The following is a 17,882-nucleotide window of genomic DNA, read 5'->3' as shown; positions in this document are numbered from 1 at the left end:
CAGTTTTGGAGCACATTTCTGAAACAAAAATATTTGAAAAGAGTTACATACTGTAGCTTTAAGATCCAGCTGTATCAAAGGTACGGCATTAGTTTTTTAACCTTAGATCAGCCCACAGTGACAACGTGCTCATTATACAGAAAAATTAAAGCTGAAGCACAATGGTGTGGAATTAAAAAGCAAATGTGCAATACAGCAAAAGTGGGTTTTTGCAGAGTGTTTGTGAGCAAAAAGTAATAGCAGTTGTTTTCAAGCTCCTGTCAATTATAAACATGGGGTTGAAAAGGCTTGGTAAGCAGTTGGTGCGCTCAGAAAACTCGCCATTAGTTCAGGGTCAGTAGCCTGCACAGGAACAGGACAAGAGACTTTTAATGAATTTTATACACAGTTCAGCAATGAGGAAACATGAACTGTAACCACTCATTATGGAACTTAAATGAGTTTATAATGGATTAGAACAAAGTGGTGCTGTTCTTGGAAAATTATCACTTTATTTTTGCAAAGCAAAACCACTGTTAATAATTGTGGAACTATGAAAAGATCAACTTTACAGAGAACACACCACCACCAACCCATGGCTACTGTGATGTATTTCCTCCCATTTTCTTTATAATTTATTAGATATCTCAGAGTGGAACCTTTCTGGACGTGATTGTGCTCTGTCAGCAGTCTTTGGCAAGCACAACGGCTCAGCTTTTCACTGCATCCTTTCTATTAGGTTCATCTCTGTCCCACTTTTAAGGATGCAGTCATTATTACAGTCAACAGTAATGCCCAGGTGCCCAGGTCTTTGACTATGTTTATTCTAGACATTTATGTGTGTGTGCACCCTGATTTTGTCAGGAAGTAAAATGAATGTTATTAGTCAAGTGTTTATAAATCATCAGTGCAGCTAGAACACACACCCACATATCACAATGAGTTTAATCAGTCACTGTGCTGTTTACAATAAGAGCTGCACCAATCATTGCGATAAAATTAACATGTCATACAAATATCGAGTTTCTAATGAGACAAACAGATGAGATGCTATGTTACAATATTTTTAAAGGCTAAATCCATTGATGCAAGCAAAGTATACAGCACATCTTGCATGTAGCATCTTTGCTAATGTACCAAGGGCTTAGGTTTGATTTCAATATTGGTAGGGACACAACACTCCCCAACCCCCAACCCCCTCATTTTTACATTTTTATCTGTATTTATCATTTGAGGCTCATTTATTTTTGAAGGCAATTTCAAACATATGTGAACATAAACTTATGAAACCAAGCTGTTTTGATATAACAACACGTTGCAGCACCTTTGTGTACAGTGTTGGTCTTGTTACTCAAAAACTGTAATCTAAAGTGTAATCTATTGCTCACTTGTTACTCTTTTCAAATTAATATTATTACTTATTACTCCCTGTCAAAAGTAATTCACTACAGTACTACACTATATTACTTTTCTGTTACACCCCACAGATGGGTAATTGCATCCTTTCTCTTCAAAATGCATCTCCTAGCTGTGAGCATGCCGGGGTAATCGCCAGTAAGCACAGCTAAGGTTTCAAACTAGCAGGCTGTTTTTTTTCTGAAGTCTATGAAACCATAAATGCTATTGGCTAGAAAAGCAAACCTGGCTCAAACCGATGACAAGACACATTGATTTTCTTTTTTAACCTGGGAGTCCGCTGGTGTTCGTGACTGGCATTCCCCCAAGGATCTGTCTGAAAGATGGAGAGTCAACATTTCATCTACCACATTTTCAGACACAAGCTTCATTAGCTGTAGCCTGCTGTCCACGATTAACAGCCAGTTTTGGTTGCTTAGCCATTCCTATGGCTACAGCCATCCTCCGTGGCCACCGTGGGCTCATCTTTGTTGTTATAAGTGTTTCAAGAGTATTAAATTAATATTAAATATTAAATGCCGTGGTGAAAACAAAAGTAACATGGTAACAAGTTGCTTTTGGAGGGAGTAACTGTAACATTTTATTTGTAACTTTTTACACGAGGCTACTCGTTACTGGGGAAAGTAATATTATTACAGTTACATGTTACTGTTAAAAATGTTACGGCGTGTTTGATTGTGTTTTTTGTATTTGCCGCATGTTTTCTAAATACTGTGTATCTGTTGTCAAACTGGTGAAAGTGTTTTCTTACTTTGCTAACGTCTTATTTATTTGCATGTGTTTTCTGAAGTTGCAGTGCATTGACCTCTCAGGGCCACCGTAGCTAATAGAGTGAGGACTGCTGAGGCTAGAACTTTAGTTCAGCTTGTTTCTAATGGTGTTTGAGAAAAACATTTTTATGATTATGATGTGGCCACATTATTACTGAATACTGAGTCATAGTTATGTCAATAATGTGGAAAAAAATAGATATGCTATGAAATATATCAGTAATATATTACATCAATTTCTATGAAATTAAAATGAAAATCTTTAAGTAATCAAAAAAATTATAAATGAAACATATGTCAGAATAAGTCATAATCCAATGAAATAAATAATGATCTCTTTAATGTTTTAAAATCAATTCCAACTCTATTCCTCCTGTACTATATGTTTCATTCAATGCGTAGCAGCCTAGCTTTATTTACTGGGGTAATTTCTCCTATAAAAGCATATTTATTTCAGGATGACACTTGCCTGTCAATCACTTAGCCCCAGTTGCTAATACAGGAGGTGCTAATACAAATCAGTGCAAACAAGTTGGTAAAGTAAAAGTGGTCTAAGCCAATAAATGACTTTGACTGCCTTGCTTTACTGTATTGATAATTAGAAAACTGCCAAAAGCTTGAGGCAATGTGGTTAAAATATAAAGAACAGAATAATAAGATCTAGTATAGTTCAAGTTTGGGATCATGGTCTAGTTTGTCTCTGATGACATTTAACCTCGGAGCCCAGAGGCAGGCCACGGCGTGCTTAGTTGAAGCTTGCCCTGTCAACAGCTACTGTATATTGATGTAATCTTGGGTTCCGACCTGGGATAAGATTTTCCACTAAAGGACTCTGCCTGTACCTGTTCTAATGTGGAAGAATAGACATCACTCAGAACATCACAGATTACAGATTTGTTGTCCTGTCTGTAAGCAGTTTAATGACACCCGATAACAGGATGATTTAAACCCCTGCAGCCACCCTACCTGCAAATGTCAGCACTAAAAAAGTAAGCCAACTAAGCAAAGTTGTCTCTATCCAACACTCACCCTTAACCCTGCATGTAATGAAGCATACTGTAGATCACTGTAACATCTCTAAATAATATTCGCTCTATGTTGCTCCATGCACTACCTTGGTATACTCCATCACACCTGGCAGGATGCCCAGGAACACTAAAAATTAATGAGGTAACTGTACTGTGCATATGCTGTGTTCACCTGATTTTTCTGGGCCTGCACTTTTACTGCAAGTACACACATCTCCTGTAGCACTACTCAGCCTTAGAGTTTGCTTAGCAGAAATCTAAAAAGCAAATTTACATATCAGTTATTGGGATCAGACTTGCACGTAGTCCAGGGAAGGACAAAGTAAGATTTCATTTTTTAAACTGTACTGTCAGCCATTTTATTGAAATTGAGCATTACCTGATTTATGTTATCTTACAGGAATGACACTGTCTTAGTTGGCCAGTATCCCTGGGCATAAAAAACACAATGTCAGTGACATGGAAGGTGTGATAGCTGAGAGTTTTAGGGTTAAATGCAGTTTAAATCTGCTATACACAGTACAATATCTTCATATTAACAACTGATGAAATTACTAGGAGTAATGCGAAAGAGGTTGTTAATAGACATGAAGCCACAGAAAATGATCACCCAACACAGTTCTCTTCAAAGGGCTTCAGTGGCTTTTAGTTCATTGATTTGGTTTTTCAGCCCAAAACTTTGACTCTCACTGCTTTCATCAATAGCTTATAGTAGGAGGAGGGTTTAAAGGTTTAGGTGGATGCATCACGTTACATTCCTACATGAATGTGTAGGGTTATAGAGTGGCCTGAAAATTAAAATTAAACAAGTTGAATTAACTTAAAATGTGCATATTTACATTAACAAGAACAACATTTCTGTATCATGTTTTACAGCATAAAAAGAGATTTTTTTCAGGAGTTGGTGAGACCAACCCTGAGCTAAAAGAAGAGTAAATACTGACCTAAATGTGTCAAGTGCCCAAATGTTAATGTTACTCCATATTTGCTAAATCTCTAAATCAGGCTCTAAAATGTTGTCTGTATCAGTTTAAAAGGTGAGGTATTATGAGACCTGGATACCAGGAGCCCATTCTTCCCAATGAAAGTTGCTCACCTGGCACATTTCCCAAGAAATGGTTTATTCATCCAGGTTTGCGTTAGTGTTATGAGACCCACTGCACATTTACATTATGTTGACCACTGCTCGCATGTTCCCACCTGGCCAATAGATTCTACACTAGGATGATGTTACAAAATAAAACTCAAATTTCAAGCTGGGAAAGTTTAAATATAAAGCCTTCATGAATTAAACATTCATGATGCAACTAGTGATAACTGACCTGGTTTACAGTTGAAGGTGTGCTGTCAATAGTTTTCCAGACATCTCTTTTATCATTATCATTGGGGTCTAGGGAGAAAATGCTTTTGGGGCTGCAGAGGGATTTTTTGTTGAAGTATTGTGAGTGGCCACTGAGAAAAATTGGCTGCCAGGTTGAGTGGCAGTGGCATATCCAGCTTTCATAATATATCCATTCATATCCACATGAGGAGCAGCCTGAAGAGGTCTAGTAAACTCATTTCTATCTAAATCCAGATCCTTTCAATTTTTTTCTCGTGGTAGCTTATCAGTTTTTGTGCAGCTCCCTTGGAACCACAAAGGGCTTTACATTTTTTTTTACACAAAGAATGTATTGGTACTCCCCAGGCTCTGTGAACAGATTTTGATGTGTAAAAATCTGTGGAACTAAAGAAGAAAAATTATTTCTGCTAGAAAATTATGTTGCTTATTCCTGTGAATTTCTAACTTTACCCCTTTATCCATGGTAAACCTATTCAAACTTAACAGTTTATGAAGGAAGATTCACTATGTTGAATTGTTCATGACCTATACATATTTGCCACCTGTGAGGAGGGGTAGCAAGTACACATATACAAAGGTTGCAAATTACTACTGCAGAGTCACTGCAATCCTAATCTTTAATGTACATACATAAGTCCTGCACCTTTTGAGAAGGCTTTTAATGCCACCACGCTCAAAAAGTGCCTGATCAGCTGAATTTGAAAACACAAAACCCTTTAATGAAATCACAACTTGTTTATGGCAGCTTACTGTAAGCAGAAAACTCTGCTACTGGCAGCACTTCTTTTCTCCTTCCCTCTCCCGTGAGATGTGTCCAAGTCAAACCAAGTTTATACAGAGGTTACTGTATGAGAAACACAATGCTCCCTCTGATGCAGCACAGACAGCAAGTGAGAGGAGTGATGTAAAAGGTGCCAGGGAACCCCATCACAAGTGGAAATACAGATAGCTGTGGCTGCTGTTTTCTACTGTTTTACTCCATTCTTCTGCAAATGAAGGACTTGTAGTACAAAGTTTTTTTGCATTGCATGAATATGCAAACAGTTTTAACATACAGTATTTAACCACTTTGACCTTGCTAATGGATCACTATCCAGTCATTGCATATGAATTTGGCTATCGGCAAGCTTTAAGCAATAAGGATGCCCTGATGGACAGTGTGACACTTTGACCTCAGTATTCTTCTTCATCTAGCCTTGCTTTGGTTTGTGCAGGGTCTCCACAGTACACGACTCAACACAGCTCAGAGACTATACTGCATTAAATAACCCAGAGTTCATTTTTCTGCTAATTATGTAAAAACACACACACGCACACATTCTGGTAGTATCTTTTGTGACATCACCTCAACTACTAGAACATAACTTGATAGAAGTGAGGTGAGGGAGAGCGTTACAGGGACGACAGACGAGGAAAATGAAAGCACTATATGGCCTGTGGCTTTTGAATGAGGCAGTTAATGACTCTGTGCCAGTAAATGTCCTGTAAAATTAGTTTTATTATAATCTGACAATGTTTTGTAGGCTTCAGTACACATACTGCTGAATAGAACTGAGTAGTATGCTGGATAACCTGGATAAGATTTTATGTTGCACTCAGTATCTTCCTTTTGCTCCAGAGCTCAAGACCATTGAAACTTGGTGACACCCAGGCTTATGCAGTAGTATTGCTTAATGTCACATGATGTGGTAAAAAGCAAATCTCTGAAGGAGTGGTAATGTTTTATACTGGTTACATGAGTGAGATAAGACTGCGTTCACATTACAGGCCTTACTGTTCAGTTCTGACCTTTTTGTGTTGACGGTTCACATTCATATTTGTACAATAAGTACAGATTTAACGGAAATATGAGCTTTGTGCATAACGTCATTTGTGTCAAACTGCAAAATTTCCCCAAAAATGGCTAAGTTAGGATATGTTCCTTTCAGCTTGGATTGATCAGAAGCTTCTCCATAAATGTCCAAACAACCCAAAGCTTCCTCCTCTCTCCACTGCCCCTGTGGCTGCTGTTGCTCTCCTCCATGTTTATTTTCACCAATCTGTGAGGGTCTGACACTGAATGATGATGAAACAATGTGAGCATGCTCACAGGAATGAGGCATTGAAAAAGCACACAAATTCTGATCTGACTGTTCTGTCAGAGGTCACACGGTCAGAGATCAGCTATGAATCAGATGTAGGACTTCTCATATGGAAATGGCCCTGATTTTAAAAAATCTGGTTTGGTTTGTTCACACATCTGTGAAAAAAAATCTGATCTGAATCATTTTGAAGGATAGCTCATTCAGCAGGTAATGTGAACGCAGCCTCAGACAAAAAATACTGTTCTCATTTTAGAATTTGCTTTTAACCTCTTGGTTTCTTTAGGGGAAACTCTCCTTTCTGAAGCATTCACTGACTCTGTAATGCTACAGTACTGGAATGACAGATGGGAGGCAGCGCACCAGTGTTGAAGATGTGCTGACTATGAATAGAAAACACACAGATGTGCACTGTGCAGCACTGTGATTTATCACAAGGTCAGAGTTTCAACTATAAAGTCTTTATCAAGCAAAATTATTTTGCTTGCACCATTGGTAACATGATGTGGTAAAATTATTTTATTCAGTTTTACAGTTAATTGTAGACAGTGGTGGTACTTCATACTTATAGTAAATGTCCTCACATACATGTATTTTTGTGGGACCAGGAGTGAATGAACACTTTTGATTTCCGACATGGTTGCATAGCATGTTGTAAGAACTCCAACAGTCAAATATACCCCAGCCCTAAAACTTTATAGTCCCTTTGAAATAATAGGATGTATGCACTAAAGGGCAATGAGTTATCCTTCAGGGGCCTCTCATAGTTGGTATCCCTGACCAGCAGCATGGATTTTCCAGTCATCTTCCATCATCTGTATGACTTATAGGGAGAGTCTACCTTTTTAGGTTACATTAACCATATTTACATTTAAAATAAATAAGACTGACATTAAGGCCAAAGACTAATCACCCAGCCTGAACATAACACAAAATGGGGCACTTTAGCTTTCTAATATGACTTTTTCCCCACTCTTTTAATTCTTTAAAGCACAACACCAACCAGTTTGGTGAATGTGTTTCTCTCCCTTGTCTACTGATGAGGGTTCAGTGACAATTTGTCACTCGAGTGTTGGTGGGAAGTGGTAACACTTTCTCTGCTTTTCTACCTTCAGGGTCAAACAGTCTTGTTCTGGATGGATATCAATACATCCTCTCCTTTGCTGTCTTGAAACAAAAAGTCACTATATTATTTAAAATGTCCTAATTACACTGCCCCAATGAATCAGCATAGCTAAATAAGTTTAATGATTTGTGTGCAATAACTCTTCCTTGGGTCTGTGGGATCAATATTTGCCCAAGAAAAATGCTGTTAATTTGGAATTAAATATTGATTCAAATCATTCAATAAGGTCACAGGAATCAACGGTGCTCCTACTATTTTTAATAACATAACAGTTCAGTTCATCGCACTACAATGTATATTCATTACATGTGGTATGGGGCATTCACTGTGCAGATTTAGCCATGTTCGTGGCATGCATGGCTTTAGGGGTGACAGCATTGGTCCCCAGCCTGAACTATCCAAGCAACTACAGGATGGATTGCAAAGCAATTTTCTATAGCTGCGCAAGGTCACCACAGGATGAACCCAAACAATTTGGTGGTCCTCTAACTTTTGTTCCAGCATCACTATGAGGTTCACATTTGTGGATCTAAGTGCACTGCCTCGACAACTATTGGATGGATCTCATAAAATTTTGGTATTGATGTTCATGCTCCTCTCTGGATAAATTGTAATTACTCTTAAATTTTGGCACAGATGTTCATGTTCCTCTCTGGATAAATTGTAATTACTCTGGTGATCACTGAACATATAATTAAATAATACCAGTACCTGGAGTTATGACTAAATACCAGCTAATCTTCATCAGCCTCATTTTCGTACTTTGTATTTAGTGCCAATTAGCATGTTATGTTAGCATGCTAACACACTAATTAAAAATGGTGAAAATGGTGAAAAATATATAGCATCTGCTAAACATCAAACATTTTAGCATTGCCACTGTGAGCATATTAGTGTGCTAGCATGTTAGCATTTAGCTCAGAGAGCTGTAACATGGTAGCAGACCCTTGGTCTTCTTTCACAGAAGGAATTGTCACTGTATGTTTTTGGAACAATAAAGTATATATCACCTCCATGTGGATAGTCATCATACAGAATAAGAATTTAAATCACAAAGTAAGCCATCAGTAGCTATATAGTGTAACTCTGATCAGTTGCCCCCATTCATCTGCTCTTATTCCAACTTTTTTTTCTCTTAAGTAATACAAATAAGCATTAACCCAAGGCTGGGTATCTTATAGTAATAATTAAAAGATTGGAGTCATTTTAGGAAAATCACATTTGAGAATGGCCCTTATCTGCTTGACAGAAGGTCATGCTGTGTTTTAATTTTCACATCTGACTGGTACACTCAATCACTGATTAAAGGGTTATACTGTGGCAGTAGATTCCGGAGTCTTGTAATTAAAAGTGCCTTACTTTGTGGCAGAATGTAACAATTGTTTATGCAAGATCTCTCTCACTCTCTGATTTCCCCCTGCTGCATGTTTCTGCAGATACAGCAAAAATGTCTCCTTTTGTGGGGAAATTTATCAAATCACTTATTGAATTAATTATTTTGATTTATTTGGGCCTGTGCACAGTGAACTTCTGAATGCATTACATATTCAAGAGGAAGTCATTTACTGTAAACCCTTTGATAACGAGACCGTGCACACACACAGCAGAGAATGACTGGTGTTTTTCAAGTGCTATGGATCGACACTAATAACAAAACAGAAGTGCTGTGAATAATTAAGTACTGCAGGTTTTTGTTCAAACAAGACACATTAGCAGTTCTGTGAGGCTGTACTTAGGCACAGTGCTGCTTTGAGCAACATGCTCTCTGACAATGATAATACACTGGTTAGCAGTGTAGTATTCTGATAAAGGTTTGCCTAATGGCAAGTTAGGAACAATGTTTTCTCTGCTCTTATTGGTTGTTCTGTATGCCAGTCTAAGCAGGCCAGATGGGTGTAGTGGGTGTGGTAACCTGCTGATAGGGAATTATTACTGCTGCTGATAAGTTGTTGACTATACATTGTAAATCTGAGTCAGCATGCTGCAAGAGCCTTAATTCTATGCTAACAAGACTGAGAACAGGACAAGCAGGTATAATGTTCACCATGTTCTGCATCCTCACTTAGGATGTTAGTATGTTAATGTCTGCCAATTAGCAGGAAATCTCCAAAGTCCAAAAGATTCATCATCTGGAAGCAATACATCTGTACCACAGTCCCTGGCAATCCATCCAGTATTTGTTCAGCCATGGCACTAACAAACAAGATCATCCACCTGCTGATGGTGCCAGAGGAAAGTCAGGGGATAGTCAAAGTTGGTAGGCTTCAACCTTTGGAGAACATTAAATATTTTAACAAAGTAATGGACTGACTGAACAACACTTATGTCTGTTGTGCATGGCTAAAATTTAACTATGCACAAACCATGGATGTGTAATTTTTCGGTCAGTATTTTCCATAATTCTAGCAACTTGATTAGGAATTGTAATAGCTTGCAAGCTTTCCTCTGTCCTAGACTTGTTAGTCACTGAACTTTAACATGTTCAAACAAAGTTCAGTCTGTACACCCATATGACCTACAGGACTATTTACCACTTCCCGATACAATTTAATACTACAGCAATAGTGACTATGTTTTATTTGTTGTCATGCTTGCATGGCTATTTGGCGTGTCAGTTGGTCTGTCTCTCCTTTTGTTCTTTGCCACTTTGGACCATACTAAAATATCTCAGCTCAGGAATGGACTTTTAAGATCCGTGAAGAATGAGTACTAATGACTCTATGGTCCTTTGTCTTTTTCTCTAGTGTAATCATAAGGTCAACATTGTTATTTAGTAAAATATCTTGATCACTTTTGGCTGGTATGAATCCATGAAGTGATGAACAGCATCTTGATGAATGGGTATAGTATTTTTCCAGACAATATGACCTAATGCCTTTGATGATCCTTAACTTTTAACTCTATGTTGATGTTTGTGGTGTGGTTCAGATTAAAATGCCTCAACCACTGGATGTCCATGAAATTTACAGTAGTACACACATTCATGTTTCCTTCGGAATGAATTGCAGAAACTTATGTGATCCTCTGGCTCATCATTTATTGCCATTTTCTTTGGTTTTTGACTAAATACCTACTAACTGCCTTGTGTCTAGTGTTAATTTGCTAAATGTTAGCATGGTAAAATCCTAGACAGCAAACATGATAAAGGGTTTGCAAATGTAATATTTAATCTATGTTAATAGTGTCAAATATGCAATATTAGTCCTATCCTGTCTCATCAAGAAGATTAAATATCAAATAATGGCCATCTGTAGACATCAAATATTAAATTATAATATTCATGCTCTATGCAACAAGCTCATATTCCCAGAGAATAGAACAGAACAAGATGGCTGAATATAAAATCAGAATCAGAATAATCTTTATTGGCTAAGTATGTTGAAGCACACAAGGAATTTGATTCTGGTACAGAGGCTCTCAGTGTTCTTTGTAAGGCACCAAAAAATAATAAATATGTCATTGGTGTAGAGGGAAAAGAGCAGCGGGGGAGAGCACACATCCCCGGGGGTCACCTATACTGACTGACTGGAAGCTGGATGTGATTTTCCCCAAGCTCACCTGCTGCTTCCTGCCTGTCAGAAAGCTGGTGATCCACTGTAGGTGGGGGCAGGCACAGTGAGCTGGGTGGGTAAATTACTGCTAATTCAAACTTATATGGCAACATTTATTCAAATTATGGGATGTGTACTGTAAGTGAGAGATTTCAAAATGTTTGAAGATCTACATAATGCAGTCTGCATTTGTTCGCATATGCAGTACATTACATCATTCCATTATTATAACATTTACTGGCAAATGGTATGAACTTGACTGAACCAGAATCCTTCAACACTGCATAAGGAAGTTAAAAAGTAAGGGATTTTAATCATTACTATGCTGTTTCTGCTGCACAAGTGTATCTTTCCTGCGTTACAAATAGGATCTGCAGTAACGGATTACCTTTGTTACAATGGCCTCAAGCCACTGTTCATCATTCCAACAGACTGATCTGCAACTTCACCCAAGTCAGTAGGTTTACTCCTGGCTCATCTGGAAATCAGAGGGCTACTGCACTATGAAAAAGGGTGAATGAGGTGATCTTCATTTGGTGAGAAGCCTGCTTATTCACACCTTCCCACCTGTGCACGTGTCTGCACTTATCGGTCTAACATCACCTGTTTTATTGAGCTGGTAACACTGGGCTTAATATTTTTTGATGCTGACAGATTTTTTTAAAGAAGGAATCAATAAAAATGGCACATTAGAGAATAAAAAGAACATCCTAGTAACTGTTGGAAATTTTGTTTGTATATTTCCTTCATTTTCTAGAAAAAGTAGGATGAGTTCATTCAAGGCTCATTTGGTTCTATATCCTCACACTCAGATTCAACTAGGACAGCAGCTAGACAGATAGTATGGATCAGGTTTACTTTACAAAAAGTTGAATGGTTTTATAATCAGACACAAAACAAGTTGGAACTGCTGTAATCCTGCATCTTTTTTTGCATTTACATTTATGGCTTCCTCGTGGTGTCTTACCACCTACAGATCACTTCAGAGGTGCCAAACATCTCACAGTCACTAGGCAACAGGAGTATGCTGTTCTCAGTATAAGCACAAATTGATTTCACAGGCTTTCCACTCACATAATTCATGTACAAAATGTCAAATGTTCCATGAGTGAAAAAACATGAATTGTACCACATAACCTGCCTGACTTAAAGTGATATGAATAGCCTTTTAGAAAATCCTGACATTCAGTCTGTAATTCACAGTATGGTCATCAGACAGACTTCGTAATTGGGAGAACAAAAATATAATTTAAAAAAACATGAGTGGAAATATTACATTTGTGATATAACATCTACCAGCACACACTCTTGTACACATACTGTATTGCAGACATTACACTGGGAATAGTGAAGCACTGTACTGACTGGAGTATCATGCCCTCTTCTGGTAGGTTGTTTGCTGTCTGTGACAGAGGATCAACTGCAGCTGCGTCGCCTTCAACCTCCGATCTGCTCAGTGTTTCATGTACAGGCCTTCTCCTGTACAGTCCTCACTATGGTAAGTACTGTCCTTAAGAATGATTTGAGGCACTTGTTCTCCACTTGATTATTTCCATTACAGCTGTTTCAAATATTCTTCCCATTAAATGTCTGTTAGCAGTTGTTATCACACCCATACTTAGTATTCTTCAGCTGCTCCTACTAGGCCAGAAGGTTCATACTATTGATGTATATTACAGGGTGGGCCACAGAAAAGTAGCTTGCCTCCAATACCGGTGCCACGCTCTTGAGTATACAGGCTACTTTTCTGTGGCCCACCCTGTATAATTAGGTGAGCTCTAGCAGCTGTGGTAATTATGACACTTATCACAGTTGGTGATGAGTGTCCTCGTGTGGAGGAGTTCAGGTACATGGTGGGACAGTAAAACACATGCCGTTCAAACTGGAGACAGCTGCTTGTTTCTAGTTTCAAACTGATAGTCAGTGCTGTTACCTTAGTTTCTAGTCTTTTTAATACAAACGTTACCAACCCATCTGGCTTGTGAGCCCTCACAAAATAGCAGTATGTGGTTGGGGCTCCTTGTCATGATCTATTTGTCTATGAGATGTTACCAGTTCCACCAAAGACAGAAATTTCTCAGATGGTTTCATTTACATAATGTTTATTTTGTTGTTAGGCTAGGGTCAGATATCATCACCATCAGATATCAAGTTTTTTCCAACAGCCCCCCCAAAACCAAAGACATTCAGCTGAATATAAAAAGGAAATAGCAAATTCTTCAGTCTAGGAGTAAGCATTAAATATTTGCCATCTTTGCTTAAAAGATGAATCCATTAATTTTCTTTCAATTGGCTAATCAATTGATCTACTAATCAGTGCAGCTCTTTCCTTTTTTTGTTTCCCATTAACCATCTCATGACCCATTACATTTATCTTGTGATTCTTTGGAGGGGCCCAACCCCTACGTTGATGTAGCATGCTATAAAGTGACCCATTGTAGTGACCTGTGAGTTTATGTTCAAGGGCATCATGTCAGCCCACCTCAGTCCAGTTTCATTGGAGGAAACCAGGATGAAATCAAAGTGAACACAGAGGGAAAGTGAACAAGCATTAAAACAGGAGAGAAATATTGTCAGCCTCCCATCACTTTATTTCATGTCACCATGGAGATGCTAAACGTTTTTATATTCATAAAAACCCACGTGTTACCAACATTTTGTGCCTCCATATTCACAAACAGACAATAAATAATCCAGTATTTTGGGGATATTTTTATAGCTTGAATCACAGAACATTAAGGGAAATCTGTCACCCACTCACAGGGAACAGTTCAGAGGCAGAAAACATTAATACTTCAAAAAGTAGATTTGACACATATGGTACAAATAATGTAAGGTATACATGTGTTGAGAGACAAAGGAAAATGAAATGATCAAAAATGACATTTGTGGGAGAAAGCAGAACTAAAATGTTAGCTTTTTCCATCACTACCATTGTTGTAACACCTTAAAATGGCACATGTGAATAGTTTTTGTGACTTTCTGATAAATACTGGACACATAACAACAACAAGGGATGATGTTATTTACAGCTGAGAAACACAAACCTGATTTAAGTTGGTTTTTACTGTTTCCTCGGTGTAAAAGCTGAGCTTTTGAGGCCACAGTGGGCCTGTAGTCTCAGATCCACCTCACTCCAGTCATTCATCATAGGGAAATTGAATTGCTCTCCATGCCACCATGCTGCCATGTATAGCCAGCCACTAGTTTTTAGCCAAACATCTGGATGAGCCTATGGCAAATTGCTATAGACTGCCCTGGGAGAGGCCTTTGATCTATCTCCTCTGGGGAGCCTGCTGGCAGTGTCCAGTCTCTCTCCAGAGGTGCTAATGTTTCAGAGCTTTGAGTCTCATGTTCATTCACTTTTTTTAGATGGTCTTCACACAATATTGTATAATACATAGCACACACACTAAATGGGTCCTTGGGCACAGATATGTAACCCCCCACCTGGACCCGGGACTGAAACCGACATGTTTTCTTTTTCTTTTTAGGGTCATTTCTTTTTTGACTTTAAAATCTTCTTGCATGTCTTTATAGTCACTTTGCATCTCCTTGCAGTTGTTTAGCTTCATTTCGTCTCTGAGGATGTTTAGCATTTTCGGGGGACTCTTCTAGGATATTTTGGAGATGAGCATCAGGGACCACTTGGGCCCCTTAGCTTGTGCTTGGTTGCCCTGTTCAGTAATCCATCCATGTGCAGCTGTTTACCACCACTACCTCTGTTTAGGAAGCATACAGAGACGATATTGTCCTGTCTCTATAATCTACATAAAATCCATAAAACACAATATAGTAAAATAAAATCCTGTTTTAGAATGATGTGCTTATATTTTTTTGTATAATACTGATATATATCGGGAGCGGCTGTGGCTCAGGAGATAGAGCGGGTCGTTTTTTAACCTGAGGCTCAACGGTTCGATTCCCGGCTTGTCCAGTCAAAATGTCCTTGAGCAAAACATTAAACCCCCAGTTGCTCCCCGTGATAACACCGTTGTGTGAATGGCCAAGTAGCGTGAACGCGCTTTGAGTGAACTGTAAAGCATAGAAAAGAGCTATACAAGTATAAGACCATTTACAATATATATATATATACAGGGAGAGATTCACAGACAATAGTATGAAAAGACGAAGTACTTTTTATAAGGGGTATATAACTCAGTTTCTCTCTTTCACCAAATAGTTTTATATGCACAAGAAGTTTTGTACACTAACGTTTGATATTCGGTTGCTTCCTGTGGGCTAGTGTAAACTCCAGTAATACCGCGTGGCACTTGGAGTCCCAAAACCCCCCGGTTGAATCGAGGAGGGGCCTGGGTCAGATTTCCAGAGGAGTGCGACCCCTGACCCGCTGACGAACGTCCTTCTTTGCGCGCAACCGCTGCTTTACACACGTAGCAGCAGCACGCGACCGCTGGCGGAGGCCCATCCACACCATTTATAAATCTTCTGCCGAGCCGTCGGACGTCCAAGTGAAGCCTCCCTACTATCTCAGCATCCTTCCCAGCTGTAGGAAAAAGGGGAAAAGAGAGACGCTAAACAAGTAAAAGTTTTCTTCTGACTCGCGACGAGAGGAGCCGACATGGATAGAAAGGACATTTTGGTTTGGCTCAACGTAAAGGCTGGCGAAAACATTCTTCACACGACAAAAGAATGATAACATAGTTTGTAGTTTATGTCGCTTTGTATGAGAGGACAGGAAAACCTAAACTGTGGGAAAGTTTGAAGCAGGGCTGGCTATGGCGCGGGAGAGCGAAGACGCCGGGATTGCCAAGGCTTCAAAAGTCAAAAGGCAAAGAAAGAAGAAAACCAAGGAGAACAAAACCAGGATTGTCCACGCAAACATACTGTATGATCACGCCAAAGGGGAGGAAAACCCAAACCGACACTATGCAAACAACAAGATTAAGACGACCAAATACACTGTGCTGTCTTTCCTGCCAAAGAATCTCTTTGAACAGTTTCATAGATTTGCCAATGTTTACTTTGTTTTTATCGCTTTGCTTAATTTTGTCCCAGTTGTCAACGCGTTTCAGCCAGAACTTGCCTTGGCTCCTGTAGTTTTTATTTTGTCCGTCACTGCCATCAAAGACTTATGGGAGGACTACAGAAGACACCGGTCGGATAAAGAAATCAATCATATGGATTGTCTGGTCTACAGCAGGTGAGTTGGGCCTAACACTGGCAGCCAGCAGTGTCCAGCTGTGGCTGGAAACCGGTGTTTGACCATTTTTCTATCAGTGCATCTGCATAAACTGGCCTTCCCACATCATCTGACCAGGGCAGATTGTTCACAAAGTACATTTTCTTTCCTTGAGAGACCATCCAAACCTGCATTGATCTTTACTTGAGAGACCATCCAAACCTGCATTGATGCATGAGCCCAGGTGTCAGCCTCTAGGTCAGACTTGCATCATGTGTGTGTGTGTGTGTGTGTGTAGGAAGGGCGGGGTAATGCTTTTTAGGCCTTGGCTAACACATGAGGAATAGATATCACACGTGAAGTCCAGATATCCATGAAACCTTCATTCTGTCACAACGCCCCTGACCACATGTTTGTCAGAGAGCTGTGAAGCCTTTTCTGATAATGCAGGTGTTGCAGTAGTGCTCCTATTATTAATAATGAATTAATATGCAACCTGACAACCTGTCCCCTAAGCTTTCTCTGCTACTATTTTGTTTAGTCTGTGTGCAGAGGGTTCTGCTAATGAAAAGCAGCACTGTCGTCCATGTACAGAGCATAATTCATGGTCATCAAAAGACTCAGTGTTTAGTAGCTCCACAGTTTTAACTAAGTCTTGACCCGAGGTGTTCTGTCAGAGTTGGACGTTGTTTAATTTTCTTCTTCTGTGGCAGTACAAAAGATCCCCTTCTCAATCTGGCAACAGCTGACGTGACTAAATCTACACTGACAGCCTTGTTATTTTTCATGGTTTAAAAATGTCTGTCACTTTCTGTCTTTGGAAAAGTCACGGCAGCAGGTGAACTCAAGTCTTCATACACTTCTTCACACAGGGAGGTTTTACATGGCAGCGCAGAGCAGGATTTACAATGTGGGGAGTTTCTTAGTAAATTTAGAAATGCTAATATTTACAGTCAGGCTGATGGAAACAGACATGATTTACTTCAGAGGATTCGTCCTAAATGTTTTGGAGCAACTTTAAAGACACAGACATAGTAATCACTGAAATCACACATTCACACAAGTACATTTGTATTTGCTGGAATGTAAACACTTCTGCTTTACAACATCCAGAAACAAGTTGGACTCCAGGTCACTGACTTACAGTTTATGTTGTGCATCTGACCTGATGTGTTCTTCCATATCTGGATAATTAATGTGAGGGCCATCGTTTTACTGCTGATGTTATTCTTCAGTCATGCACTAAGATTGGAATATAAATTTCACATTTAAGCAGCACTGAAAGACAGACTTCTGACTGCCAGTGTAATGCAGAAGTCATTATTTGTACTATTTTTGTGTTGCAGAATAATAAGTAGGTTCCAATATGACTCTAAAAATAATGACTAATGGAATAGCTGTGAATATTCGGCACTCAACAGTCAAATCTTAGCAGTAGCTGTGACT

General features: G+C 39.0%; 1 protein-coding gene across 1 annotated transcript in view; it reads left to right on the top strand.

Annotated features, from left to right (window-relative positions):
* The first annotated feature begins 15,618 nt into the window (after positions 1–15,618).
* Positions 15,619–17,882, top strand: part of atp10a (ATPase phospholipid transporting 10A) — a 43,089-nt gene continuing 40,825 nt past the window's right edge. Inside the window, 1 exon segment of the mRNA XM_020609968.1 lies at positions 15,619–16,457. Within this exon segment, the coding sequence (XP_020465624.1) occupies positions 16,033–16,457 (425 nt within the window). The 5' untranslated portion in view covers positions 15,619–16,032.

Source organism: Monopterus albus, unplaced genomic scaffold, assembly GCF_001952655.1.
Source record: "Monopterus albus unplaced genomic scaffold, M_albus_1.0 scaffold103.1, whole genome shotgun sequence".
Lineage (NCBI taxonomy): Eukaryota > Metazoa > Chordata > Actinopteri > Synbranchiformes > Synbranchidae > Monopterus > Monopterus albus.
Note: the sequence above shows the minus strand (reverse complement) of the source record. Positions and strands in the feature narration are given on the sequence as shown.